Below are 27,730 nucleotides of genomic sequence, written 5' to 3'. Positions count from 1 at the left end.
AGGGAAAGCTTACTGAGGAGAAACAGGAAGTGAGAAATTCAGACAAAGACAAAAAACATTTAGAAGGGAAATGGAAGGAAACGGTAAGTGAACCAACAATGCACTAGCTTAAAGGATCCTATTTAGAAAATAAAAAACAAACCTTTACTACCCCTTTAAAAAGCCATCTTTACCCAATTCAGCTGCCGGTATTCCCCCCTATGTACCACAGCAATAGGGATGAGCTTCGTATTCGAGTCGAACTCATGTTCGACTCGAACATCGTATGTTCGATCGTTCGTCGAAGTACAAACAAAACGGGTCGTTCGCGCCAAATTCGAGTTACGTTTCACAGACCATAATTCACTGGCTGATGATTGGCCAAGCATGCACTATGGCCCGCATGCTTGGCCAATCACAGCGCGCAAAAAACGGAGAGCCATAATTGGCCAAAGCCAAGGTGGCTTTGGCCAATTATGGCTCAGGGGGTTTAGTACACGCCCCACACTATAAAAGGCCGCCTGCAGGGCGGCCTCGTGTAGTGTGTTGCGGTGGTTAAGAGAGAACAGAGAGAGACAGAGAGAGTGTCATTTTTTGCAGGTAGATAGAGCAGGCAGGCTAGTCAGTTAATGTTACAGTGTGTAGTGGATATATATACATCCCATGTGTTGTACATATATTTATACACTGTATAGTTTAGCTAGATCAGTTCTTCCTAATTTACTGGCAGGCAGGTGATTGTGCTATTTAAAGACGTTATCACAGGCATACTATAGACACCCAGCAGGTACAATATTTAAAGGAACTGATGCAGGAGCAGTGATTTTAATGGTGCTTAAATAAAAACAAAATGAAAAATTCCTTTTAATATTGTACCTGCTGGGTGTCTATAGTATGCCTGTGAAAACGTTTTTGAGAACCGGGTCTTGCCCGAGGGAACATGTATCAATGGAAAAAAAGTTTTTGAAAAAAAACGACCGTTTTTAAAACTTTTTTCCCTTTGATACATGTTCCCTGGGGCAAGACCCGGGTTCTCAAAGACGTTTTACGACAATAACTTGCATATTAGGCTTTAAAATGAGCACTTTTGAATTCGAACGTTCGAGTCCCATAGATGTCAATGGGGTTCTAAATGTTTGCGCGAACGGTCGGTCCGTTCGAAGGTTCTGGTGCGAACCGAACGGGGGGGTGTTCGGCTAATCCCTACACAGCAATATCTAGGTTTCTGCTATGGACCTGTTTATAACACTAATAACTTAGTCACTATTTAACAATGCTTTCTTTTGGGGCTCATCCAATATTGCGGCAGCCACTCCCACTTTTCTAAAAAGCAATCCACACTCGAGACGCTTTTCAGAGGTGTTGGGTGGCGAGGAGGGGATATGTCGCAAACCCTATAATTGCTGTATTACCATGCTGAAAGTGTGGTGCAGTGTTGGCATGGCCCCATACAGCTGCCTTAGTCACGCTTGGCGGTGGCACCGCCCAGCAAAAGCAGCTTGCTGTTTCAATTTTGCTGAGGCCGCAAAGCTAGGGTTGCCATCTAATCCCTTTAAAACCAAACATATATTAATTGCACAAGTTCTGTGGGTGATTAAGGTGGTAATTAAAATCACTTGGTGCCTTATCTGCATTAAATTAGCCTCAGAACCTGTGTAATTATATAGTTACATAGTTACGTAGTTTAGTCAGGTTGAAAAAGACACAAGTCCATCTAGTTCATCAACCATAAAAAAAATAAAAATAATATCATACAATCACATACACCCAATTCTATATCCACAGTTGATCCAGAGGAAGGTAATAAACACAGCAGAGCATGATCCAATTTGCTACAGCAGGGGAAAAATTCCTTTCTGATCCCCCGAGAGGCAATTGGATTTTCCCCAGATCAACTTTACCTATAAGGCTGGGTTCACACTACTACACTACTTTCATCCTACTTTGCTCTGTGTTCAATGTTTCCCTATGAGAGCGTCTTGTAGCGTCCTACACAAGTCGGTCCGACTTTGAAAATGCTCCCTGTACTACTTTTGGTCCTACATTGATCCTACTTCAGGCCCATTGAATATCATTGAAGTCGGACCAAAGTAGTATCCTGTTCATGAAAGTAGGATGGATGTAGGACCAATGTAGGATAAATGTAGGACCAATGTAGCAGAGCAAAGTAGGATGAAAGTAGTGTAGTAGTGTGAACCCAGCCTAAATGTTAGTACTCAGTTATATTGTGTGCACTTAGGAAAGAATCCAGACCTTTCTTAACCACTTGACCACCAGGCACGTAAACCCACCTAATAACCAGACCAATTTTCAGCTTTCGGTGCTCTCACAATTTGAATGACAATTACTCAGTCATGCAACATTGTACCCAAATGACATTTTCGTCCTTTTTTTCACACAAATAGAGCTTTCTTTTGGTGGTATTTAATCACCGTTGGATTTTTTATTTTTTGCGCTATAAGAGAAAAAAGACTGATAATTCTGTAAAAAAAAATGAATTTTTCTTTGTTTCTGTTATAAAATTTAGCAAATGTAGTATTTTATTTTTTCTTCATTTTTTTGCATAATGTAAAAGATGAAGTTACGCCGAGTAAATAGATACCCAACATGTCACCCTTCAAAATTGCACACGCTCGTGGAATGGCGCCAAACTTCGCTACTTAAAAATCCCCATAGGCGACGTTGCAGGGTATTGCCGGGTATTGCAGAGTATTGTGGGGTATTGCAGAGTATTGCACAGGGTATTGTGTATTGCACAGTATGGGCAGGGATAGATGAGCATGTAGGGATGGATGGATGGCTGGATCTGTGACTGCATTTGTCACAGATCCAGCCCACAGCACTCGTGCTGCATCTGCTCTCTCCCCTCTCCTCTCACACTGTACCCGTTCGGTAAAGAGAGGGGAGGGAGGAACCGGCGTCATCACATGACGCCGGTTTGTTTACAAGTGATCACTCCGTCATTGGACGGAGCGATCATGTGGTAAACCGCCGCCATCAGCGACGATTTACCGTGATCCGTCGGGTCCGGACATTCCCGTGTGTGCGATTCTGGGAGGACGTCCATGGTCGTCCTCCCAGAGTTAAGGAACCGCCTTGTAGACGTATATCGTCTATAGGGCGGTGATTAAGCGGTTAAAGCACTTTACTGGAGGGAGTCTATTCCACATTTTCACAGCTCTTACTGTGAAGAAACCTTTCCGTCTTTGGAGGTGAAATCTCTTTTCCTCTAGACGTAAAGAGTGTCCTCTGTATTGACCGTAAGCCCTGGTTCACACTGGGTACGATTTGGAACGATTTGAGATGCGATTTGACATGTCAAATCGCATCTCAAATCGGCGGCAATTGTCGGCAATGGCACTGTCCTAATCAGTGCGACGCCGCATCTGCGATTTCAAAAAGTAGTTCCTGTACTACTTTTTGCGATTTCGGGCCGTGATTTACATTAAATTGCGGCCGAAATCGCAGCCGCGAAATCGCGGTAAAATCGTGCATTTTACCGCAATTTTGAATTCGCAGCAGTGTGAACCTAGGCTAAAGTGAATAACTCAACACCAAGTTCACTGTATGGACCCCTTATATATTTGTACATGTTGATCATATCCCCCCTAATTCTGCTCTTCTCAAGAGTGAATAAATCCAGTTCTTTCCTGATTTGAACAGGGGCAAAATGATATCTCTCTCTCTCTCTGGAGTCCTTTTGGAAACCACAGCTTGGCATTGCATCCTATTCTTCACTACGGATCCCCCCCAGTTGTACTCCCCCTAGTATGCATGATGAATGCATATTCTTAGCATTTAACCACTTAAGCCCTGGACCATTTTGCATGTCAATGACAGGGCCACTTTTTGTGAATCGGCACTGCGTCGCTTTAGCTGACAATTGCGTGGTTGTGCGACGTGGCTCCCAAACAAAATTGACATCCTTTTTTTCCCCACAAATAGAGCTTTCTTTTGGTGCTATTTGTATTTTTTGCGTTATAAACAAAAATAGAGCGACAATTTTGAAAAAAAATCTATATTTTTTACTTTTTGCTATAATAAATGTGAGGCCATCCCACAGCTCTGCACTGGTCAGTGATGTGCCTACAGTATTGAGGAATACATTTAAAGGCTAAGTTCACCAGTTTTGTAAAAGAAATGTGCATTTATTATTTTTTACCATGGAGCTTGAAAGGCATTATACCCATGATCAGTGGATTGCAGGTGCAAAGTCAGGCTCCTACAGACACTCCAGACAGCTGCCTGCCTGTACCTCCTTGCAGGCAGACAATAACTGCAAGAAATGTCAGTGGACTATGAGGGTGCTGATGAGCGCCCTGATAGGTCATTGAGAGCTACAAGCTGTCTGCCGTGGTGGCAGATGGGACTTGTAGTTCATTCATTCACAGATCGCTGTGAGTGAAGGAACGTGGCTGTGTGAGCAGAGCACTGTTTTTATATTCTGATAGCAGGTGCAGAGAGGGGGTCTCCGTCCACTGGAACAGTGGGGGATCGGGGTGTGCGAGGCTTCTGTATTACTGATTATGTAACATGTTGCTGAAGATGAACTTTTCCTTTTTAAATTACATTTTTTTGTGCCCAGAGTTCAGCTTTAAAAAACAGTATTTGTTACAATAATGCTGTCCCTTCTGGAGAGATCCCCTGCAGACACAGCACTCTGTGGTCTAGTAATAGCGTTCTTCCGAAATAAATGACACCCAATAATTCCCATTACTTTCTGCACCTCTGACAATGGTGGGACCATAGAGCAGGGGTCTCCAAACTGCGGCCCGAGGGCCGGATGTGGCCCTTTGCTAGCCTTCATCTGGCCCTTGGGTCAGTATTGCTCCCAACGATATGAGGCACTATTCCTCATAATGACACCAACAATGGGGAACTATTTCTTCTACTAATTGCAATGATGGAGCACTATTCCTCCTCCTACTGCCCACCAGCACTGGGGCCATGGTTATTCTCACTGATGCTTGGCCCTTGGGACATTTTCTACCCCCACTGGTCAGAATCCGGCCCCCCTGAAGCCTGAAAGACAATAAACTGGCCCTTTGCTTGAAAAGTATGGAGACCCCTGCCATAGAGGACTGAACCTCCCCAGTGGCGAACAGACAGCAATATAAACAATATCGATAAAGACTACATAGAGGTGGATAGGGCCAGAGAACCATGGTATCGTTGGCCAGCTTTTGAGGTCTTTGTTTTGGAAATTGGTTGATCACCCCAGGGAAGTCCAGAGAACTTACTGGCCAGATCACCATATAAAAATAAAGGAAAGTAAAGCCTAAAAAGGAAAACAAATGCAGTCAACACTACTAAGAATTGGAGGAATTTTTTGGATATTGAGCTGATCATCCCCATCTATTCGGGTTATTCCATACTACTTCCCTGTTTGATAGGCTTATCATAGTCTGCGTTCTGGTAAGCAGACTTGTTTATCTGGTGGAAGCGCACGTGTGTCATTGGGTGATACTATAGGCTTTCTTCCAAACACTTCTACCACTTTGGACTTGCTGCTGATAGATACTTACCAGGATTTTCATCTTTGCTGGCATTTTTGCTGGCATTTGGACTTTTTTTGTTTGTTTTAACACGATACACGTTATAATTTAATCGTTATTTTTTATGTACTGGTTGTCTTTAGACTCTCACCACCTTTATATATATATATATATATTACTGGTTTATAGCGCAGTTTCTTTTCCTTTTATTTCTATTTTTAATGTGTTGTCACACATTCTAAAACTGCAGCTTCATATTTACAATATTGCCCCTACTTTATTGTTCGATGCATCCTAGTTATATATTTTTTCACTGTGTTTAGTCACCATTAGGGAGCGCAGTATTTTCTTTCTTTCTTTTTTTCTGCTTAGCAATATAAACCTGACAGAGGGTCTATCCCTTCCCTACTCTAGCCACAAGCCAAAAATGGCAATAAACACCTATTATTTTTCTACATTGCAGTGCAATTTCTGTCTGTGTGTATGTATGTATGTATGTATGTATGTGTGTGTGTGTGTGTATATATGTATGTATGTATGTATATATATATATATATATATATATTAGGTGTGCAATGGATCAAAAAACTCACAGTTTGGATCGTTCCTCAGATCAGAGTCACGGATCGGATCATTTTTCGGATCGGCAAAAACATTTTTTTCACCCCCACTGTAATATCCACATCTCCCCCCCACTGTAATATCCACATCTCCCCACTAATATCCACATCTCTCCCCCACTGCAGTGGTGTCAATAGGGTTGGTGTCACCCCCTCTCAGTAGTACAGACGCCCCCCCCCCCCTCTCAGTAGTACAGACAACCCCCCCTCTCAGTACAGACACTCCCCCCTCTCAGTAGTACAGACACCCCCCATAGTACAGACACCCCCCGTAGTACAGACACCCCCCATAGTACAGACACCCAGCGGTGTGTGTGTCCCACAAGTGCGAGCTTCTCCTCCTCTGTGGGTGTAAACTCCTCCTCCTTCTCTGTGGGAGGAGGGCCGCCGCTGGGTGTACCAAGATGGCCGCGGCTCCAGAGCTAGGCCGAAGCCGCGACCTTTCCTAATGTTATGGCCATGGCGGCAATCCGCGGAACACAATGTGTTCTGATCCGAAGGGGGTTACCCGTTTGGATCACGGATCAACGGTGATCAGTTGCACCTCTAATATATATATATATGTTGGAAAGTGACATTACCACCAAGGCATGGTCATGCATTAAATTTATTCTGCATTTACCTATATCTGTGTGTCAAGTTTAGTGACCTGCAATGTGTTTATAAACCTGGACAGACCTGGATAAACCTGGACAGCAATGTATCTAGGACACAGAGCCATTGTGTAATAACTGTACACACAGCATACCAATGTCATGATATGTTTCCTAAGTATATAACAATTAGTGTGTGATACATAGTAACAAATCTGTTTTATACTGGGTTGGTGGTTAACGTCCCTTAGGCTGTTTATAAACAGTGAGAGGAACTGATGTTGCTCCTTCCACTGTGACATCAGAAATCGGATATGACAAGGATTTTGTCGCTTCTGGTTTCGGACTTATGTAAACCGATCTTGGTTTGATCAGATGCTTTGGAGGCCAGAGGAGAGATATGACTTGTCACAGACCATTCTATCACAAGGGACATTGTTGATCCCGTGTGATAGCAATAAGGTTGATAAAAAAAAAAGGGAAAATTAAATGTTTTTAGTGTTAAAATAAAAAAAAAGTAATCGCCCAATGTTCAGGCGCAAACAGCAATCACACCACACGTGAGGTATTGCCGCAAATGTCAGAGCGAGAGCAATAAATTCTAGCACCAGACCTTCTGTGTAAAGCCTGGTTCACGCTGGGGTGCAGGAAAAAATATGGACAGCTTTGGTCGGATCTCCTCCACTTAGCCGTCGTATTCTGATAAGGGATACACCCCCCCCCCCCCCCAGAACACTGCTATTGGCTAAGAGCGCTGATCGGGAGTTGGTTGGCTGCTGGTTCTCCAGCATGCTCGTCCAACAGACTGACATACACACGGGCCGAATGTTGGCCGTTTTTTTTTTTAACCTGCAAATGTCTCCCAACATTTAGCCTGTGTGTACTCGGCTTAACTCTACACTGGTAACCTGTAAAGTCTTTTAAAATGTCAACCAAGTTTTTACTAGGTTATATACACCCCTCTTTGATAGGCCATTGTAGCCTGGGGATGAAACTATGACGCAACAAATTTCCCCATCTACTACATACCTCAGCCATCCAGAGGTGGACTATATGTTTTATAGCATAATTGCTCTGTATGATTGATGTTTTTATCAGTGTCGTTTTCCACTACTTTTTATCAATTATTAAAGTGTATTTTTTGCAATCATAGGTGTATGGTGAGTGGAGTCATAGACCCTTTTTACCATTGTGTTGGTTGAGCTACATCAGGTTTTTATTTTTGAGTTTCAATCCTACACTCACCATGAGCTCCCATCCTCATCCTCCTCCTCTTCGTTTTTTTTTTTTTTGAGGGTCTATTATTTATATGTGCTCTATTATATTACAAATAATATATTGGGCAGCACCTTGAGGGTCCTGTAACCTTCAGTGTATGATCCTGTGGTTGGCAGACTTCCCGTGGCCACATTCACTCCTTCACTGCATCTATAGAGGCAGCTTCTGCTACCACCCAGGCTGGATTTTAACCAAGTCAGCTTTGTTCACCTCCGTCACTTTAGGATTGGCAGTTTACACAAGAAAGATACCATTGATTTGCTTTGCTTTTAGTTGAGCTACAACATATAAAAGTTTTATTATTGGGTTTAAATTCCCTTTAATATTACAGAGTAATAACTATCGGATATAACAAGCCTATGATATTTCTCCTGTACCTCAGAGCTGTACAACCTTCAGTTTGCTGAAATAGAAACTGATTTATATTCCGTTACAATTCAGCTCTACAAAACAGGAAGCCTAAAAAAGGTTAATGAGTTTATGGGGAAGAATAGAGCAATCAGCTGATGTTACTCACAACTATTTCCAGACAGTGGCTTTGAAATAGTGGGTGAGGAATTTAATGTGGGTTTCTGACTAGTACTAAAAGCTATATTAGGTCATGAGGATGTTTTCTAATGTATACTATGGGGTAGATTCAGGAAGCTTTTACGGCGGCGTATCTCCAGATACGCCGCCGTAGTTTCAAATCTGCGCCGGCGTATCGTTACGCCGATTCTCAAAGGCAGATCCGCTAAAAAAAAAGGCTTCCTCTGCCGACGTAACTTGAATGCGGCGGCGTAGAATTGTGTGCAATATTACGTTGGCCGCTACCGTTGTTTTCGGCGTAGAATATGCAAATTACCTAGATACGCCGATTCACAAACGTACGTACGGCCGGCGCAATTTATTTACGTTGTTTACGTTAGGCTTTTTCGGCGTAAGGTTGCTCCTGCTATTAGGTGGCGCAGCCATTGTTAAGTATGGACGTCGTTCCCGCTTAGAAATTTGAATTTATTACGTCGTTTGCGTAAGTCGTTCGCGAATAGGGCTGGACGTAATTTACGTTCACATCGAAAGCAATGGCGGTTTGCGTCGGAATTTCAAGCATGCGCACTGGGATTTTTTCGAGAACGGCGCATGTGCCGTTCGTAAAAAATTTCAAATACGCGGGGTCAACCTAATTTAAATAAAACACGCCCCCCTCAACATCATTTGAATGACGCGCGCTTACGCCGGCCCCATTTACGCTACGCCGCCGTAAGTTAGGAGGCAAGTGCTTTGTGAATACAGCACTTGCCTCTCAAACTTACGGCAGCGCAGAGTAAATACGATATGCTGCGCCGCCGTAAGAAGGGGCGCAGCTACCTGAATCCAGCCCTATATCTATCTGCTTGGTCTGTTACATACACACAGATAAATATACACACGCGTGTGTGTGTATGTATATATATATATATATATATATATATATATATATATATGGTTTGTGTATGTGTGTGTATGTATATGTATATATATATATATATATAATGTATGTATATATAATGTGTGTGTGTGTATATATATATATAGGTATGTATATATAATGTGTATGTGTGTGTGTATGTATGTATGTATATATATATATATATATCGATAGGTCTGTGTGAAAGGGGCATTAATTTGCAGGATTTCCTCTCGCTTCTGTGTGACAGGAAGTGAAGGTAAATCTCTCTAATGGGACACAGGTGGCAAAAAAGAAAAACTGACAGGGATTATAACCCTCCCTTACTCTTATCTAAAAAAAAAAAAAAGTATCGCCTATATTTCTACTTAAAGCGGGGGTTCACCCTATAAACCCCAAAAAAAAAAAAAATGTTTTGTTCTACCATAAAATCAGGCATTGTAGCGCGAGCTACAGTATGCCTGTCCCGATTTTTTTTTTCCCCGTACTCACCGTTTACTCGTACATCGAAGATACCGACTCCCCTCGGTGAATGGGCGTGCCTATGGAGACGGAGGATGATTGACGGCCGGCTCTGGCGCGTCACGCTTCTCCGGAAATAGCCGAAATAGGCTTGGCTCTTCACGGCGCCTGCGCATAGCCTGTGCGCAGGCGCCGTGAAGAGCCGAGACCTACTCCGGCTGTCTTCGGGGAAAGTGACGTGCCAGGGCCGGCCGTCAATCATCCTCCCTCTCCATAGGCACGCCCATTCCCCGCGGGAGCCGAAATCTATAATGTACGATTACAAGGTGAGTCCGGGGTTAAAAAAATCGGGACAGGCATACTGTAGCTCGCGCTACAATGCCTGTCTCGATGGTAAAATCATGTGAGTGAGGGTGAACTACCGCTTTAATAATAAAATAATGTATGAAAAATATGGGGATTTTTTTTTTTGATAGTTACTCTATTTGAGATATTTATAACTTATGAGACATTCCATGTGTTTTTCTGTAACAAAAGTGGATTAAGTACAACTGTCCAGAATATGGAAACAAATCCAGGAAACTTTCCCAGACGCTCGGCCCTTCCAAACAATGAATGAACTCCTAGGGTTGTACGTTCTGTACAATGTAACTTTTCTGTTGTCCCAGCCATTGGTCACACAGGCAGTGTCATGTGAGACGCTTGTAACTCCATTATAATTGTTTAAACTGGGACGTGGGAGATAACAGTGCTCAAGGTCACACACCACGCAACGCCAAACCGGACTTACTACATACTTCTCCGTGCTGGCAGCCATCTGCATTTCCCCAGGTCAGCTGAGACATCTATCCCAGATTGTGAAAGTTTATCTGTATATTAAAACTTAGTGTTTCTAAAGCCTTAAGGTTTTTCACCCTAATACATTCTATGTATTAAGGTGAAAAACCTTCTGTGCTAGAGCTGCCTCCAGACCCCCCCCCCCCCCTTTTCTTACCTAAGCCCGATCCAATCCAGCGATGTGCCCGAGCGCAGCGGCTTCAGCTGCTGTCTCTGTCCTTATTGGACAGATTGATAGCAGCAGGAGCCATTGGCTCTCGCTGTTGTCAATAAAATCATGTGACGCAGGGGGAGGGGCCAAGTCCTGCTGTCTGTGTCAATGGATGCAGCAGTGGGACTTGGGAGCGAGCCCGCACGGGTGCCCCCAGGGAAAGCGGCTTTCCGTGGGGGTACCCCGATGAAGAGAAGCACTGGAGGGGGACCCCAGAAGAGGAGGATTGAGGCTGCTCTGTGCAAAACAATTGCACAGAGTGGGTAAGTATAGGCATGGTTGTTTTTTTTGTTTTGTTTTTTTAAAAGTGGTTTACAATGGCCCAGATTCAGAGAGCAATTGCGTCTGCGTAACCATAGTTACGCAGCGCAATTGCTTACTTGCCCCGGCGTAACGAGTTCTCCTGATTCAGAGAGCTTGTTACGCTGACTACAGCCTAAGATATGCGTGGCATAAGGCTCTTATGCCCTCATATCTTAGGCTGCATTCTTACTCAGGCCGCTAGGTGGTGTTCCTGTTGTGGTCAGCGTATAGTATGCAAATTGCATACTAACGCCGATTCACAACGTTACACGAGCCCTGCGTACGCAGTTTGCGTACGTCGGATTTCGCGTAAGGCTGCACATGCTAAAAGCAGGGGCAGCCAATGCTAAGAATACCCGTCGTTCCCGCGTCGCGAGGTTTGAAATTTACGTAGTTTGCGTAAGTGAATCGTGAATGGCGCTGGACGCCATTCACGTTCACTTTGAAGCAAATGACGTCCTTGCGACGTCATTTACCGCAATGCACGTCGGGAAAGTTTCCTGACGGAGCATGCGCTCTACGCTCAGCGCGGGAACGCGCCTAATTTAAATGATTCCCGCCCCCTACGGGATCATTTACATTAGGCGCCCTTGCGCAGGGCATTTTTGAAGGGCGCCCATGCAAATTACGTGGCTACTGCTTCATGAATGAGGCGTAGCGCAAATAATTTGCGTAGGCGTAGGGTAAAAAGGGTACACTGCGCCTACGTAAGGAGCGCGCAGCTGTATCTGAATCTACCCCACTGACTTTAACTCCAAGCAAAAAGCTGAATACACACTTGAAATATGTTTGCTGTTTTACCTGCCAAAGGATTTGAATTTCTGTCAACCCAGTCCTGACATTTACACAGCCTTACTCAACAGTACAGTCGGCCCTGGCATTTCTCTGCTGCAGTTAAGCAGCACAGTTAGGTGATTGGACGGTGAAGGAGCAGCAGCACACTCGGGTCATCTCTCTGCTCCTCCTGTCGGCATGTTTTCTATATATGCATTTAGGACATGTGATATAGTCCTTGTCTTGCCCCTCTGTACTGTAGTACAGAGGATCATAAGATGACTAGTTGTAATGTTTTTGATAAATACATAGCTGTACTTATATGTGTTTTACTCTATCTACCTGGAGTACTTTAAATGTCCCTTCTCCTTCACAGTATTGTATTACTATAAAACAGGTGCTTTTTAGTTACTATTAGGAAATTACCATATTAGATGTTTTGTAATTGTATTACAGCGCAGTTAAAATATATTCCAGCATAGACAAAAATCACACTGCGCACTGCATAGCAATAAGCCTGTGCTGCAATGCATTAGCCAGGGTGTCCTGTGAACACGTTAGCGGGTTAATGATTTGACGCGTAGTTGTAATGATTAATCCATTACCTCCTGCTAATCACACTGAGACGGAGAGAGATAGAGGGGAGCCCAGGGAGCCTTTCCATCATGAGCCGCCTTCCACGTGCCGCTGAGCCCTGACTTCTCTCCTGTCATAAGCCAATGTCCTGGAACTTTACATTTTGTTGCGTTGCTTACGTTTTTTTTTTTATACTTTGCAGAGGAATATCTTTTTTTTATCGCCTGGTCAGAAATGGAATGCTTGTGAAGCAGTGCCTCAAAACTCCTGGTTTTCCATGGTCAGCAGAATATAAGAGGGTAAGCACATTTATAATTACTTGGGCTGTTGCCATAAATTGGAGATAAAAATTATATTGTGTTTTCTATCAGCACATGTTGTGAGCTAAAGGGTATCCAAACCCAACATATTGGCTACAAGCCGTGTAAAAAAAATAAACTGTGCTTGCTGGCAATTTTTCATTTTCATTCAATTCTGCTGTCATACATCACTGATCTAGTACAAGTGAAAGCTAAAGTGATAATAAACACACACTGTTTAAATTTATATAATTAAATACTTTCTCTTTCTGTATGTGGATGATGGCATTGTAATTATTTAACCACTTGCCGCCCGCCAATGACAAATTGACGTCGGCAAAGTGGTTGTAGAATCCTGACTGGACGTCATATGACGTCCTCAGGGTTTTGAGCCGCTGCGCGCCCCCAGGGGCGCGCATCGCGGCGATCGTTGTTGCAGGGTGTCAGTCTGACACCCCGCAACACCGATCAAGGTAAAGAGTCTCTCACGGGGACTCTTTACCACGTGATCAGCCGTGTACAATCACGGCTGATCACGATATAAACAGGAAAAGCCGGTAATCTGCTTTTCCTCACTCGCGTCTGTGAGAGGAGTAGAGGAGAGCCGATCGGCTGCTCCTGTGACAGGGGGGGGGTTTGTGCTGATCGATTATCAGCACAGCCCCCCCGAGTATGCCCACTGAACCACCAGGGATGCCCACTAGACCACCAGGGATACAAAAAAAAGGTATGCCACCCTAGACCACCAGGGATGAGAAGGACACAAAAAATGGATGCCAATCAGTGCCGCAATGGATGCCAATCAGTGCCCACAATGGGCATTACTGATTGGCAGGCATTGTTTGGCACTGATTGGTATCCATTAGTACAACACATACGATAGTGCCCATCCGTACCGCCTATCAGTGCCCATCCATGCCGCCTATCAGTACCCATCCATGCCGCCTATCAGTACCCATCCGTGCCGCCTATCAGTGCCCATCCGTGCCGCCTATACGTGCCCATCCGTGCTGCCTATCCGTGCCGCCTATCCGTGCCGCCTATCTGTGCTCATCTGTGCCACCTATCTGTGCCCATCCGTGCCACCTATCCAAGCCCATCCATGCCGCCAATCAGTGCCCATCCGTGCCGCCCATCAGTGCCGCATATTAGTGCCCATCAATTCCACCACATCAGTGCCACCTCATCGGTGCCACCTTATCAGTGCCCGTCAGTGCAGTACCATCAGTGCCCATCAGTGAAGGAGAAAACGTACTTATTTACAATGTTTTATAACAGAAACAAAAAAAATTTTCGGTCATTTTTTTTTTTTTTTTGCAGAAAATAAATATCCCAGAGGTGATCAAATACCACCAAAAGAAAGCTCTATTTGTGGGTACAAAATGATAAAAATGTTGTTTGGGTACAGTGTTGTATGACTGCGCAATTGTCATTCAAAGTGCAACAGCGCTGAAAGCTAAAAATTGGTCTGGGCAGGAAGGTGTATAAGTGCCCTGTATGGAAGTGTGCCTGCCTGTCTGCAGGGAAACATAAGCAGGAGGAGCTTCTAGTCCTCTGCTGCTGGTCACTTGTTCAAAATAAAGGAAAACAGCCTTTGGAATACAGAGTAAAAATACAAAATGAATATCAGTAAACTGTTTTAAATCATCTTAAATTTTTTTTTTAAATCAAAGCTTTATTATTGTTTTAACAATAACATGGTGTGGGTGGATTTCTGCCAGTCACAGGCTGTGTCATGCCCCTTCAGCCTGTGTCTTAGAATTAAAGGGAGATGAAGCCTCCATTTATCTGCATATAATAGCCCGCCCCCATTGTGTTTAGCTGGTTAGTGGGCATGGCAGAGGAGTGGACTGTCATTTACCACTGTGTATACACCCACATGTGTGACTCTATAGTCACATGGGCTGCTCATATGTGATGGGGATAAAAAGCTCAGCATAGAAACTTGCTGAAAACTGAGCATGTGCAGAGCTGCCAACACTGCTCTGAAAAATCCCTAGCTGCATTGGGGACATGGACAGAAGGGGAGACAGAGAACAGCAGGATCACCAGGATTTTTGCAGAATACAGAAAACGAATCTCATAGTGACTGAGTATAAACAGCATGTAATAAACCATTTATTGATAGTTTTTTTTATGACGTGGGTTTATTGACACTCCACAGCAGTCACCAGTTTTCTCTTTCACAGTGTAATTTGTAAGCTATTTTATGACAGGGTTGATCTACTTGTGTTTGCCAGATGAATCATTTATGTCTGTTTTTTTTCTGTTTCCTAACTTGTTATACAGCCCAGGCTCACAGTTGGCATGCCAATGCATCTCAAAGGTTTTGTGTAGGGTTGAGGTAGGTGATCTGTGCAGGACACGCAAGTTCCTCCACACCAAACTGGTCGATCCATGGGCTTGATTTAATAAAACTAGAGAGTACACAATCAGTTTCTAACTTCAGCTTGTTCAATTAAAGCGGAGTTCCACCCAAAAAGGGAACTTCCACTTTTCGGAATCCTCCCCCTCTCCGATGTCACATTTGGCACCTTTGGGGGGGGGGGGGGGGGGGATACCTGTCCAAGCCAGGTATTTGCCAGGTATTTGCTCCCACTTTTGGGCATAGGTAGCTGCGTATATATACACCATGTCCGGCCCCTCCTCCGTCCCTCATGCTGTCTTCTGGGAGACGCACAGGTCCCAGAAGACAGCAGGGACCAGTGGGAGCGTGCAGCGTAACTTATGCATGCGCAGTAGGGAACCTAGAAGTAAAGCCGCAAGGCTTCACTTCCTGATTCCCTTACCGGAGATGGCGGCACCTCCACCCGAGAGCCGAGGGACAGATCGGCTTTGGGTGCCGACATCGCAGGCGCCCTGGACAGGTAAGTGTCCATATTTTAAAAGTCAGCAGCTGCAGTATTTGTAGCTGCTGACTTTTTGCGGAACTCCGCTTTAAGCTTTGACAGAAAAAAAATGGAAGCTAATTGGCTTCTTTGCGGAGCTGCACCATATTGTGCACCCTCCAGTTTTAGTAAATCAATCCACATGTCTTTATGGAGCCAGCTTTGTACACAGGGGCACAGTCATGCTGGAACAGAAAAGGGCCTTCCCTGAACTATTACTACAAGACTGGAAGCACACCGTTTGTCTAAAATGTCTGTGTATGCTGCAGCCTTAAAGTGGAGGTTCACCCTAAAACCTTTTTTTTTTTCATTAGATTGAGGCTCATTTTGTCAAGGGGAATCGGGTAGTTTTTTTAAAATCGAAGCAGTACTTACCGTTTTAGAGATACATCTTCTCTGCCGCATCTGGGTATGGGCTGCGGGACTGGGCGTTCCTATTTGATTGACAGTCTTCCGACAGGCTTGCGACGGTCGAATCTATCGCGTCACGATTTTCCGAAAGTAGCCGAACGTTCGGCTTCATTCGGCTACTCGTGACGCGATGTATGCGACCGTCGGAAGCCTGTCAATCAAATAGGAACGCCCAGTCCCGGAAGCGGCGGAGAAGATCGCTGCTTCGTTTTTAAAAAAACTACCCGATTCCCCTTGACAAAATGAGCATCAATCTAATGTTGAAAAAAATTTTTTGGTGAACTCCCGCTTTAACAGTACTTTTTATGGGAAACCCTTGAACTGTGTAATTTGGAAGGGTGTCCACATACTTTTGGCCATATACAGTAGATAGGTGTGAGGGTCAAGTGCCCATAAACTTTTGCCCATATAGTGTAGGTCCTTGTATGTTGATTTGGAATATTTAACTGATCTTGAATCACTGTTTTTGGAAAAATAACTATGTGTTTATTTATCCACAGTGTAATGGTTACAGACACAATCTACCATGTCCACCATCAAGGTAGACCCAGATGTGGAGTTTTGCTCCATTGCTCCCTTGGAGGATGATGATCTTGGGAGCCCGCTGCCTAAGGAGTTCTTCACAGACTTGGGGGACATCCAGGATATCTCTCATAATATCGGGGATGACGGTTCAAACTCATTCGGTGTGGCAGAGTACCAGTATCTGGGAAACAGCCCCGGCTCAAATGGGTCTATTAGCACAGACCAGACGGGTAAGTGTGAGGGAGCAGGCATGTCTGAGAACTAGTGCAACTACATCCTCATCTGACTAATCATGATTTCTTATGATACATCCTGGAATGAAAGTGGAGGTCCATCCTAAAAATAAATACACCAATAGTGTTGCTCACGAATATTCGCATTGCGAATATTCGACTCGAATATAGCATATTCGAGAAATCGCGCTATATTTCGAAATTCGCGGTGAATATTCGCAATTCCGAATATTCGATTTTTTACAATTTTTTTTTTGAATCAGATCACATCCTAGATATCTCCATCGACGTCTAAAAGCATTGCTGGTATCATTAGAGACCCTGGGCCGAGTAGCTGAAGCGTTCATTGAATTTTCCAGAAAGATCGCAATGCGATTATTCGGCAAACGCAATATCGCGCGATTATTTTCCTCGCCCCGATCTTCCGCATCAGAGCGATTTTTACAGTTTCATTTTTAAAACAGATCACATCCTAGTGATCTCCATAGACGTCTGAAAGCATTGCTGGTATGATTAGAGCCATTGGGCCGAGTAGCTGAAGCGATCATTTTATATTGCCGAATATTCGCAATGCGAATATTCGGCAATAGGAATATTGCGCGATTATTTGCTCCGCCCTTTTGCATCAGAGCCAATCAGAGTTCTCCTTCCACACTCGTCACAGGTTAGCAACCAATAGGAACCTGCCTGCATGGACATTATATAAGCTCACTCCCAGCACCATTTCATTGCAGATTCAGAAGCTTGCTATAGAGTGTGGAGGCTGTTTCTGTGTTCCTGGTTTCCTGGTTTCCTGTGTCTTTGTTCTTGATTGATTTAGATCATCACCAGCATTGCTATTTAGTGATTCCAGTGGATCTTTTCCAGTATATCAACTGCTTTTTTCAAAGCAATAGACCCAAGAGCTTTTTTCAAAGCTACGTTTTGTGCTGTTTTGTGCTGTTTTTTTCATTTGTGTTACTGTTTGATCCTGCAATCCTCCCTGTTCAGTTATATTTGCAAGAGATTTCAGAACACATATTGATCTGAGCTTTATAAAAGAGCTTTTCTAAAAGCTAAGTTTTGTTCATCTTGTGTTACTGTCAGATCTTGCAGGTTCACTGTTCAGTGATATTTGATAGGCATCTCAGTTCAAATTTTGTTTAGTTTTCCCTAAAGAGCTTTTATAAAAGCTAAGTTTTGTGTTCAGTTTAGTTAAATTTTGTGTAGTAAGTGTACACACTGTTAGTGTACATTTATTTCATCTAGCTTAGCTTAGTGTGTGTTTAGTGTCTGTGTTTTGTGTTTAAAAAAAAAAAAAAAAAAAAAAGTTAGTGTTTGTTTAGTGCTTTTTTTTTTTTTCTTTAATTTTGTAGTCCTTGTCTGGTGTACTACTTTTCTTATAGTTTAGTAGCTGTCTGTGTACGTCTTTGTCTGCGTGCCTGTCTTGTAAAAAAAACACAAAAACACATTTTGTTCACATTTTCCCCCCCAATAAAGTTTAACCCCCCCACACACATATCAGCAATTATGAGCGGCATCCGTGGCCGTGGCAGTAGGGGTAGGGGAGTTACTCCCAGTGCTGGATCGCTGCCAGCACGGGGTACCTCTCGTGCCCCTACTAGTGGTAGAGGATCGGGTGCAAGGGGAGTACGCCTGATCCGGGAGTTCTTCCCATCGGGCAGCCGCCCGATATTGCCATCTCAGGCTCAAGTAGTGGTGGACTACATGGGGCACAGCAGTGCCACTGAGTCGTCGGTCCCGACTCACAGTAGTACCACCATTACACCGTTGCCTGTACTACCCCCCCCCAGCCCCCAAGAGTCCAGCATCTTACTGTTCGACAGCGACAGTGATAGGGATCTCTTGGGGGAGGCCATGCATCAGGCAGACCTCCAGCTCTGTCCTGATGGTCAGGACCTTTTTGAAGGGATGGATGAGGAGGATGGGATACCTGCTGGCAGTATCCCAGAGACATCCCTTCAAACTGGTGCTGCTGTTTTGGTGCAGGAAACAGCAGCACCTAGTCAGACCCAGGCGTGGGTGAGGGGACAGCGGAGCCAGGCTAGAGGCTCCATGTCACGTGGTTCCCTCAGACCAACACATCTCAGCCCTTGGTCTGACATCTCTGGGGGCGAAGAGGGTGACCCATCATGGTTGCCATCTGACGCGTCGGCTCACTACGTCAGTGACGACGGGGAAGGTAGGCACCCTGGTGAAACGGTGCGCCAGGTCACCACCAGGGAGACCATCGTCAGGGTCTCCACTGGTGATGGCAGCAGGAGGTGTCAGGAGGAGGAGCAGCAGCAGCAGCAGCAGCAGCAGGCAGCTCCACCTGTGCGCACCGAATCCCAGCAGGTGCAAGTAAGCGTCACCCCATCTGACAGGAGGGCGGTGCTGAAGTCACCTGTCTGGAATTTCTTTACCCTGGTGGCAGACAACCCTACCGTGGCCATCTGCCGGATTTGTAAAGTGAGGGTGAAGAGAGGGAAGTGTTTGGCTCGGGTGGGTACCACAGCCCTGAACCAGCACCTCAGGATAAACCACTGGGCGTTGTATGAGGAGATGAAGCGTGGTGGTGGTAGCAGCGCCACCACCACAAGTGAGCAGGGTACAGCAGCCCCTGCCACATCTTCATCTGTTTCCAGCAGGTCATGCCCCCCCGCTCCCTCTAGTAGAGGTACTGGTACCGGCAGCCAGACCTCTACTTCCACAGCACCCTCCACGTCTGTGTCCCGCACTGCCGTCCGGCGCCAGGCGTCGATTTCAGACGCCTTTGACCGCACCACTCCCTTCCCCCCTGGAGACCGACGTGTGCGTTCCCTCAATGGGCTCCTGGCAAGGGTTATTGCCCAACATCTGCTGCCCTTCAACATAGTTGACAGCAACCCCTTCAGGCAGATGTTGGAGCAGGCCCAACCCCAATGGCGTGTCCCCAGCCGCCATTTCTTTGCCAGGACTGGTGTCCCTGCCCTACACCAGCACATTGTTCAGAATGTAACCCTGTCGCTGGATCACGCTGTCAGCGACAGGGTTCATCTGACAATGGATGGCTGGACCAGCAGGCATGGGCAGGGACGCTACATCAGCTTCACGGCCCATTGGGTTTCCCTCCGAGGCGTCGGTGAGGGATCGTCGGCAACCGATCTTGTGGTGCCGCCCCGGGGTGTCCAGGGGAGAACTGCTGGTCTCCCTCAAGCCACTGTCTCCGCAGCTGCTGAGCCTCCCAGCAAGCGCCCCCGTAGCTACTCAAGTGTGGGGCACGTGCGCTGTCAGGCCGTGCTCCAGCTTGTTAGTTTAGGGGACCGGAGACACACTGCAGAAGAAGTGCTGAAAGCACTTCAAGCTCAGGTCCAGAAGTGGCTGACACCCCGAAGGCTCCAGCCAGGTATGGTTGTCTGCGATAACGGCAGCAACCTACTCGCCGCCCTCCATGCTGGCAGTCTGACGCACGTGCCCTGTCTGGCACATGTCCTCAACCTGGTGGTGCAGAAGTTCCTGCGCACTTATCCAGGGTTGAGTGACATTGTGGCAAAGGCGCGTAGGATTGCCAGCCACTTCAGGCGCTCCCCAACCGCTACCGCGTCCCTGTCCAAATTGCAGCGGAAGTACAATCTGCCCCTTCACAGGCTGATTGTGGACAGTGTGACGCGGTGGAACTCCACCCTCCACATGCTGAAGAGGTTGTGGGAGCAGCAAAGGGCGGTGAGGGAGTACCTGATGGAACTAGGCACTCAGAGGGCTTCACCACAACTCCCTTTCATCGCCTGTGCGCAGTGGGGGCAGATAAACCAGGTCTGCCAAGTGTTGTCCTCCTTCGAGCAGGCGACCAAGATGGTCAGCAGTGAGCAAATTGGCCTCAATAGCGTGCTGCCAATACTGTTCATGCTGGAGAGGACACTAGATCGCCTGCTCGAGGCTGGGGAGAGTGCCTTGGTGGAGCAGGAGGAGTCAGCAATGCTCCACCGAGACCAGGGCCAGGACCAGGAGGAGGAGGAGGAGGAGGAGGATGATGATGAAGAGGAGGAGGAGGTGGTTGCTGGTGTCGTCCCGGAGTCAGGGCCTGGTCAGGAGGGAGAGCCGGTGTTGGGGGCACCGATAGTCCGGGGGTTGGGCATGTCTGAGTTTGACCAGCAGCGCCTCAGGGAAGAAGAGTCGCACCTCATTCACCTGGCCAGCATTGAGGAGTCACAGCGGGCTGTGCTCTTCCCCATGGCTGCCCACATGCTCAGATGCCTCAGGAGGGACCCCCGGGTTAAGACCATCAAGACGAGGGATGATTTCTGGATGGCCACCCTTTTGGATCCCAGGTGCAAGGGGAAACTGGAGCAGTTCATCCCAGCCAGCCGGAGGCAGCACCGGATGGAGGAACTGCAGGCAGCCATTGTCAGACGGTTGGAGCAGGCAACTCCCCGGCCTCCAGTTGTCCCCCCTCATCTCACCCAGCAGGTGGCTGCACCCAGCTGCAGCCGAGCAGGGGACCTAATGGAAGAGATGAGGATGTTCTTCCAAACCGAGCGACCCAGTACCACCACCAGCAGCAGCAGCAGCAGTCACCACCAGCGGCTGGCCCACATGGTGGCAGACTACATGGCGTCCGTCGGTGCTTCTGACAGTATGAGCACCGACGACCCCATGGAGTACTGGGTTGCCAGATTGGACACCTGCCGCGAGCTCGCTCAGTATGCGCTGGAGTTATTGTCTTGCCCCCCCTCCAGCGTACTATCTGAGCGGACATTCAGCGCGGCAGGTGGGGTGGTCACGGACAAGAGGACCCGTCTGTCCACAGAGTCCGTGGACAGACTCACATTCATAAAGATGAATGAGTCCTGGATCGGCGGTGACTTTCTGGCACCCGTCGTCGGTTCAGGGCGCTGAAGGGTCCCTTGCCATGCATTCCCTGATGAAGCCCCGGACCTGATGTATTTACAGTGCTGAATATAACTATTTCAACATCAGAGAAAATCAATGTTAATATTTGGTACAGTAGGCTTTCTTTGCAATTACAGCGGTCAAAAATTTCTTGTAGTTTTACACCAGCTTTGCACACACTGGAGGAGGGATTTTGGCCCACTCCTCCACACAGATCTTCTCTACATCAGTCATGTTTCTGGGCTATCGCTGAGAAACACGGAGTTTGAGCTCCCTCCAAAGATTCTCTATTGGGTTTAGGTCTGGAGACTGGCTAGGCCACGCCAGAACCTTGATATGCTCCTTACAGAGCCAATCCTTGGTTATCCTGGCTGTGTGCTTTGGGTCATTCTCATGTTGGAAGACCCAGCCTCGACCCATCTTCAAAGCTCTAACTCAGGGAAGGAGGTTGTTGCCCAAAATCTTGCAATACATGGCCCCGGTCATCCTCTCCTTAATACAGTGCAGTCACCCTGTCCCATGTGCAGAAAAACACCACCAAAGCATGATGCTACCACCCCCATGCTTCACATTAGGGATGGCGTTCTTGGCATGGTACTCATCATTATTCTTCCTCCGAACACGGTTAGTGAAATTATGATCAAAAAATTATATTATAGTCTCATCTGACCACATGATTTTCTCCCATGACTCCTTTGGATCAGTCAAGACAATTATGTCAGCAGTTATTTCACACCCTATATACTCTTATTAAGACTGCTGTACATCATGGCAACTCCTGCCCATGTGATATGACTCTGTATCAACTACTACTGTTAATACTACTACTGCTGCTTCTGCTGCTGCTGCTGCCCAGTCAAGACACCTATGTCAGCAGTTATTTGACACTCTATATACTCCTATTCCTACTGCTGTTCATCATGGCACCTCCTGCCCATGTGATATGACTCTGTATCAACTACTACTGTTAATACTACTGCTGCTTCTGCTGCTGCTGCCCAGTCAAGACACCTATGTCAGCAGTTATTTGACACTCTATATACTCCTATTCCTACTGCTGTTCATGATGGCACCTCCTGCCCATGTGATATGACTCTGTATCAACTACTACTGTTAATACTACTGCTGCTTCTGCTGCTGCTGCCCAGTCAATACACCTATGTCAGCAGTTATTTGACACTCTATATACTCCTATTCCTACTGCTGTTCATGATGGCACCTCCTGCCCATGTGATATGACTCTGTATCAACTACTACTGTTAATACTACTGCTGCTTCTGCTGCTGCTGCCCAGTCAAGACACCTATGTCAGCAGTTATTTGACACTCTATATACTCCTATTCCTACTGCTGTTCATCATGGCACCTCCTGCCCATGTGATATGACTCTGTATCAACTACTACTGTTAATACTACTGCTGCTGCTTCTGCTGCTGCTGCTGCCCAGTCAAGACACCTATGTCAGCAGTTATTTGACACTCTATATACTCCTATTCCTACTGCTGTTCATGATGGCACCTCCTGCCCATGTGATATGACTCTGTATCAACTACTACTGTTAATACTACTGCTGCTTCTGCTGCTGCTGCCCAGTCAAGACACCTATGTCAGCAGTTATTTGACACTCTATATACTCCTATTCCTACTGCTGTTCATCATGGCACCTCCTGCCCATGTGATATGACTCTGTATCAACTACTACTGTTAATACTACTGCTGCTTCTGCTGCTGCTGCCCAGTCAATACACCTATGTCAGCAGTTATTTGACACTCTATATACTCCTATTCCTACTGCTGTTCATGATGGCACCTCCTGCCCATGTGATATGACTCTGTATCAACTACTACTGTTAATACTACTGCTGCTTCTGCTGCTGCTGCCCAGTCAAGACACCTATGTCAGCAGTTATTTGACACTCTATATACTCCTATTCCTACTGCTGTTCATCATGGCACCTCCTGCCCATGTGATATGACTCTGTATCAACTACTACTGTTAATACTACTGCTGCTGCTTCTGCTGCTGCTGCTGCCCAGTCAAGACACCTATGTCAGCAGTTATTTGACACTCTATATACTCCTATTCCTACTGCTGTTCATGATGGCACCTCCTGCCCATGTGATATGACTCTGTATCAACTACTACTGTTAATACTACTGCTGCTTCTGCTGCTGCTGCCCAGTCAAGACACCTATGTCAGCAGTTATTTGACACTCTATATACTCCTATTCCTACTGCTGTTCATCATGGCACCTCCTGCCCATGTGATATGACTCTGTATCAACTACTACTGTTAATACTACTGCTGCTTCTGCTGCTGCTGCCCAGTCAAGACACCTATGTCAGCAGTTATTTGACACTCTATATACTCCTATTCCTACTGCTGTTCATCATGGCACCTCCTGCCCATGTGATATGACTCTGTATCAACTACTACTGTTAATACTACTGCTGCTTCTGCTGCTGCTGCCCAGTCAATACACCTATGTCAGCAGTTATTTGACACTCTATATACTCCTATTCCTACTGCTGTTCATGATGGCACCTCCTGCCCATGTGATATGACTCTGTATCAACTACTACTGTTAATACTACTGCTGCTTCTGCTGCTGCTGCCCAGTCAAGACACCTATGTCAGCAGTTATTTGACACTCTATATACTCCTATTCCTACTGCTGTTCATCATGGCACCTCCTGCCCATGTGATATGACTCTGTATCAACTACTACTGTTAATACTACTGCTGCTGCTTCTGCTGCTGCTGCCCAGTCAAGACACCTATGTCAGCAGTTATTTGACACTCTATATACTCCTATTCCTACTGCTGTTCATCATGGCACCTCCTGCCCATGTGATATGACTCTGTATCAACTACTACTGTTAATACTACTGCTGCTTCTGCTGCTGCTGCCCAGTCAAGACACCTATGTCAGCAGTTATTTGACACTCTATATACTCCTATTCCTACTGCTGTTCATCATGGCACCTCCTGCCCATGTGATATGACTCTGTATCAACTACTACTGTTAATACTACTGCTGCTTCTGCTGCTGCTGCCCAGTCAATACACCTATGTCAGCAGTTATTTGACACTCTATATACTCCTATTCCTACTGCTGTTCATGATGGCACCTCCTGCCCATGTGATATGACTCTGTATCAACTACTACTGTTAATACTACTGCTGCTTCTGCTGCTGCTGCCCAGTCAAGACACCTATGTCAGCAGTTATTTGACACTCTATATACTCCTATTCCTACTGCTGTTCATCATGGCACCTCCTGCCCATGTGATATGACTCTGTATCAACTACTACTGTTAATACTACTGCTGCTGCTTCTGCTGCTGCTGCTGCCCAGTCAAGACACCTATGTCAGCAGTTATTTGACACTCTATATACTCCTATTCCTACTGCTGTTCATGATGGCACCTCCTGCCCATGTGATATGACTCTGTATCAACTACTACTGTTAATACTACTGCTGCTTCTGCTGCTGCTGCCCAGTCAATACACCTATGTCAGCAGTTATTTGACACTCTATATACTCCTATTCCTACTGCTGTTCATGATGGCACCTCCTGCCCATGTGATATGACTCTGTATCAACTACTACTGTTAATACTACTGCTGCTTCTGCTGCTGCTGCCCAGTCAATACACCTATGTCAGCAGTTATTTGACACTCTATATACTCCTATTCCTACTGCTGTTCATGATGGCACCTCCTGCCCATGTGATATGACTCTGTATCAACTACTACTGTTAATACTACTACTGCTGCTTCTGCTGCCCAGTCAAGACACCTATGTCAGCAGTTATTTCACACCCTATATACTCTTATTAAGACTGCTGTTCATCATGGCACCTCTTGCCCGAGTGATTTGACACTGTATTGTCAATGTCTACTACTACTATTACAGCTCAGTCAAGACACCTGTGTCCCAATTTTTTGGTACACTATTGACTACTATGACCACTACTGATGCTGTAAAGTATTCCCCAAGTGTTTTTATGCTATGTATTACTATTACCACTACTGCTTGTAAATCATGCCTGTGTGATACTTAGTGGGAATGCTTTAATAAGCATTCCTAGTATGGATACCCGTAAATGTATTAATCTTAATTAGTGTGAATGCTTTAATAAACATTTCCAGTATTGATATCCGTAAATTTAGTAATCTTATTATTCCTTAAGTTTTTTGGTTCTGCGTAACTTCGGCATACTTTCAACTATTGAGACCATTCAACTGTAAAAATGTTCGTCTCGTTCAGCTAATGATGGGACTTCTTCAAGTTTTTTTCTACTTTTTACACTTTTATAAATTTTAAGCTTTTAGACCCTTTTTTTAAACATTGAAGTCAATGAGAACATCCTTTTCCCCTTTGAATTCACATGCCATGCCAAAAGTTTCAGCTACTTCATACTTTCACTTACAGACACTGAAAAAACTTTAAAGCGGTCACAAAATATTTAGCTATCCGGCTATGACTTTTCAAATCGTTATCGTTTACAATTTTTTGGTGAAAACGCAATTTACGTTTTGCGAATTTTTCACAAAAATGCAATAGGTTATAATGTAATCCTATGGAGGGGATTTAGAGTCTGTCAGGTGACCTTAACATTGGAGATCTTTGTAATTAAAAATATCTTTACAAAAAGGGGAAACAAATTGGTCTCACGCCCACAAGATCTACTTTTCATACACAATTTTTAGATCAAAACGTAGCTATGCTTGTCTGGTTTATGGCAATGTGACCAATTCTGCGATACGTATTTTAGTTTTAATTATTGGAGCAACAGCCAGAAATTATGTCTCATAGACTCTCATGTGAAATTATCTAAAAAATGTTGCTGCAGAACTCACAAAGACGCTCTTTTCTAAATCGCAGAAATGGCCACATTTTTAAGTTTATCTACATAAATTTCATATCGATGCGTTTACAAGGGCCGTGTATTTCAAACGGTGTAGTCGTTGTATCAATTGCATGTACGTTTGAGGATTTATTAAGCTTTGTTTGGAGGCTTAAATCATGTATTAGATCTGTGAATTAAAAGCGTTTGTAATGTTATTTCTTTCCATAAATAACTTTCCTGACCTCAGTGCAATATTCCTCCTCACTGACCTGGGGGGGAGGGGAAACCTATTGAGGGGGGAGGGGCGACCAGGAAGTCAGCATACTCTATACTTTGCAGATAGAGAAAGAAGCTGTGTGTCCTAAAGATAGTGTAGTGGTTATGGTGAATGTCTTTGGCAAGGGGCTCACCAATTAAGCTATTCAGCATTCCCACTCGCATTTTCCTCAGGAAATGCATTGTCTAGTTATATTATATTTTAATACTCCTGCTGCTGCCTCCATGCTGAGTAAAGCTTCATGAGCTTTCTGGCACAGCGGATCCACCAACAGCCTCCGCTACAAGCTACCAGACCGGACTACCAGACCGGATCTAAACAGCAAGTGTAACTATAACAATGAACCTTATGTTAAACCCTGTTTTGCGGCATTTATACTGCAACCATTGGGCTGACTGCAAGAGCTCATCTGCATTCTCTCTCTTTCTTGCTCTCCCTCTCTCTCTCTTTGTATATATATATATATATATTGTTGCTTTTGTTATGTTCATTTTTCAACAGTTTATTTTGTGTTCGTCGTGTCTGTGTCGTGTGCTTTAGTTTGTCCTAGGTTAATGTTAAATAAAATAATAGTATAAAATGTTTTTGCTTATTATGAAGTTAAATGTGTTGATGTTGATTTGTTTGATGTGAAGTTAGATGTGTTGAAAAACCTACAACTCTATCTCAAAAAGAAATGAAACATTTCCAAAAAATAAGTTTTTTTAATACAAAAATAAATTTAAATATAGCTCTCAATCCGTTTTTGAATGCGGTGCATTTCCGCAATCTGACCCGATAGCTGCTGCTCTAGCAGAGCATTTTGTTGGTTGAGGTAGCTCATCTTACGCTGGTT

The 27,730-nt window shown here is 45.2% G+C and overlaps 1 protein-coding gene across 1 annotated transcript in view; it reads left to right on the top strand.

Annotated features, from left to right (window-relative positions):
* PPARA (peroxisome proliferator activated receptor alpha) overlaps positions 1-27,730 on the top strand; it is a 114,065-nt gene that overhangs the window by 45,797 nt on the left and 40,538 nt on the right. The window contains exons 2-3 of the mRNA XM_040345778.1: positions 12,757-12,853; positions 16,653-16,907. Of these exons, the coding sequence (XP_040201712.1) occupies positions 16,679-16,907 (229 nt within the window). The 5' untranslated portion in view covers positions 12,757-12,853; positions 16,653-16,678. The remainder of the gene's footprint in view (positions 1-12,756; positions 12,854-16,652; positions 16,908-27,730) is intronic.

The sequence above is a fragment of the Rana temporaria genome, chromosome 3 (assembly GCF_905171775.1).
Source record: "Rana temporaria chromosome 3, aRanTem1.1, whole genome shotgun sequence".
NCBI lineage: Eukaryota > Metazoa > Chordata > Amphibia > Anura > Ranidae > Rana > Rana temporaria.
The sequence above is the reverse complement of the archived record's forward strand: the minus strand, read 5'-3'. Positions and strand labels throughout refer to the sequence as shown.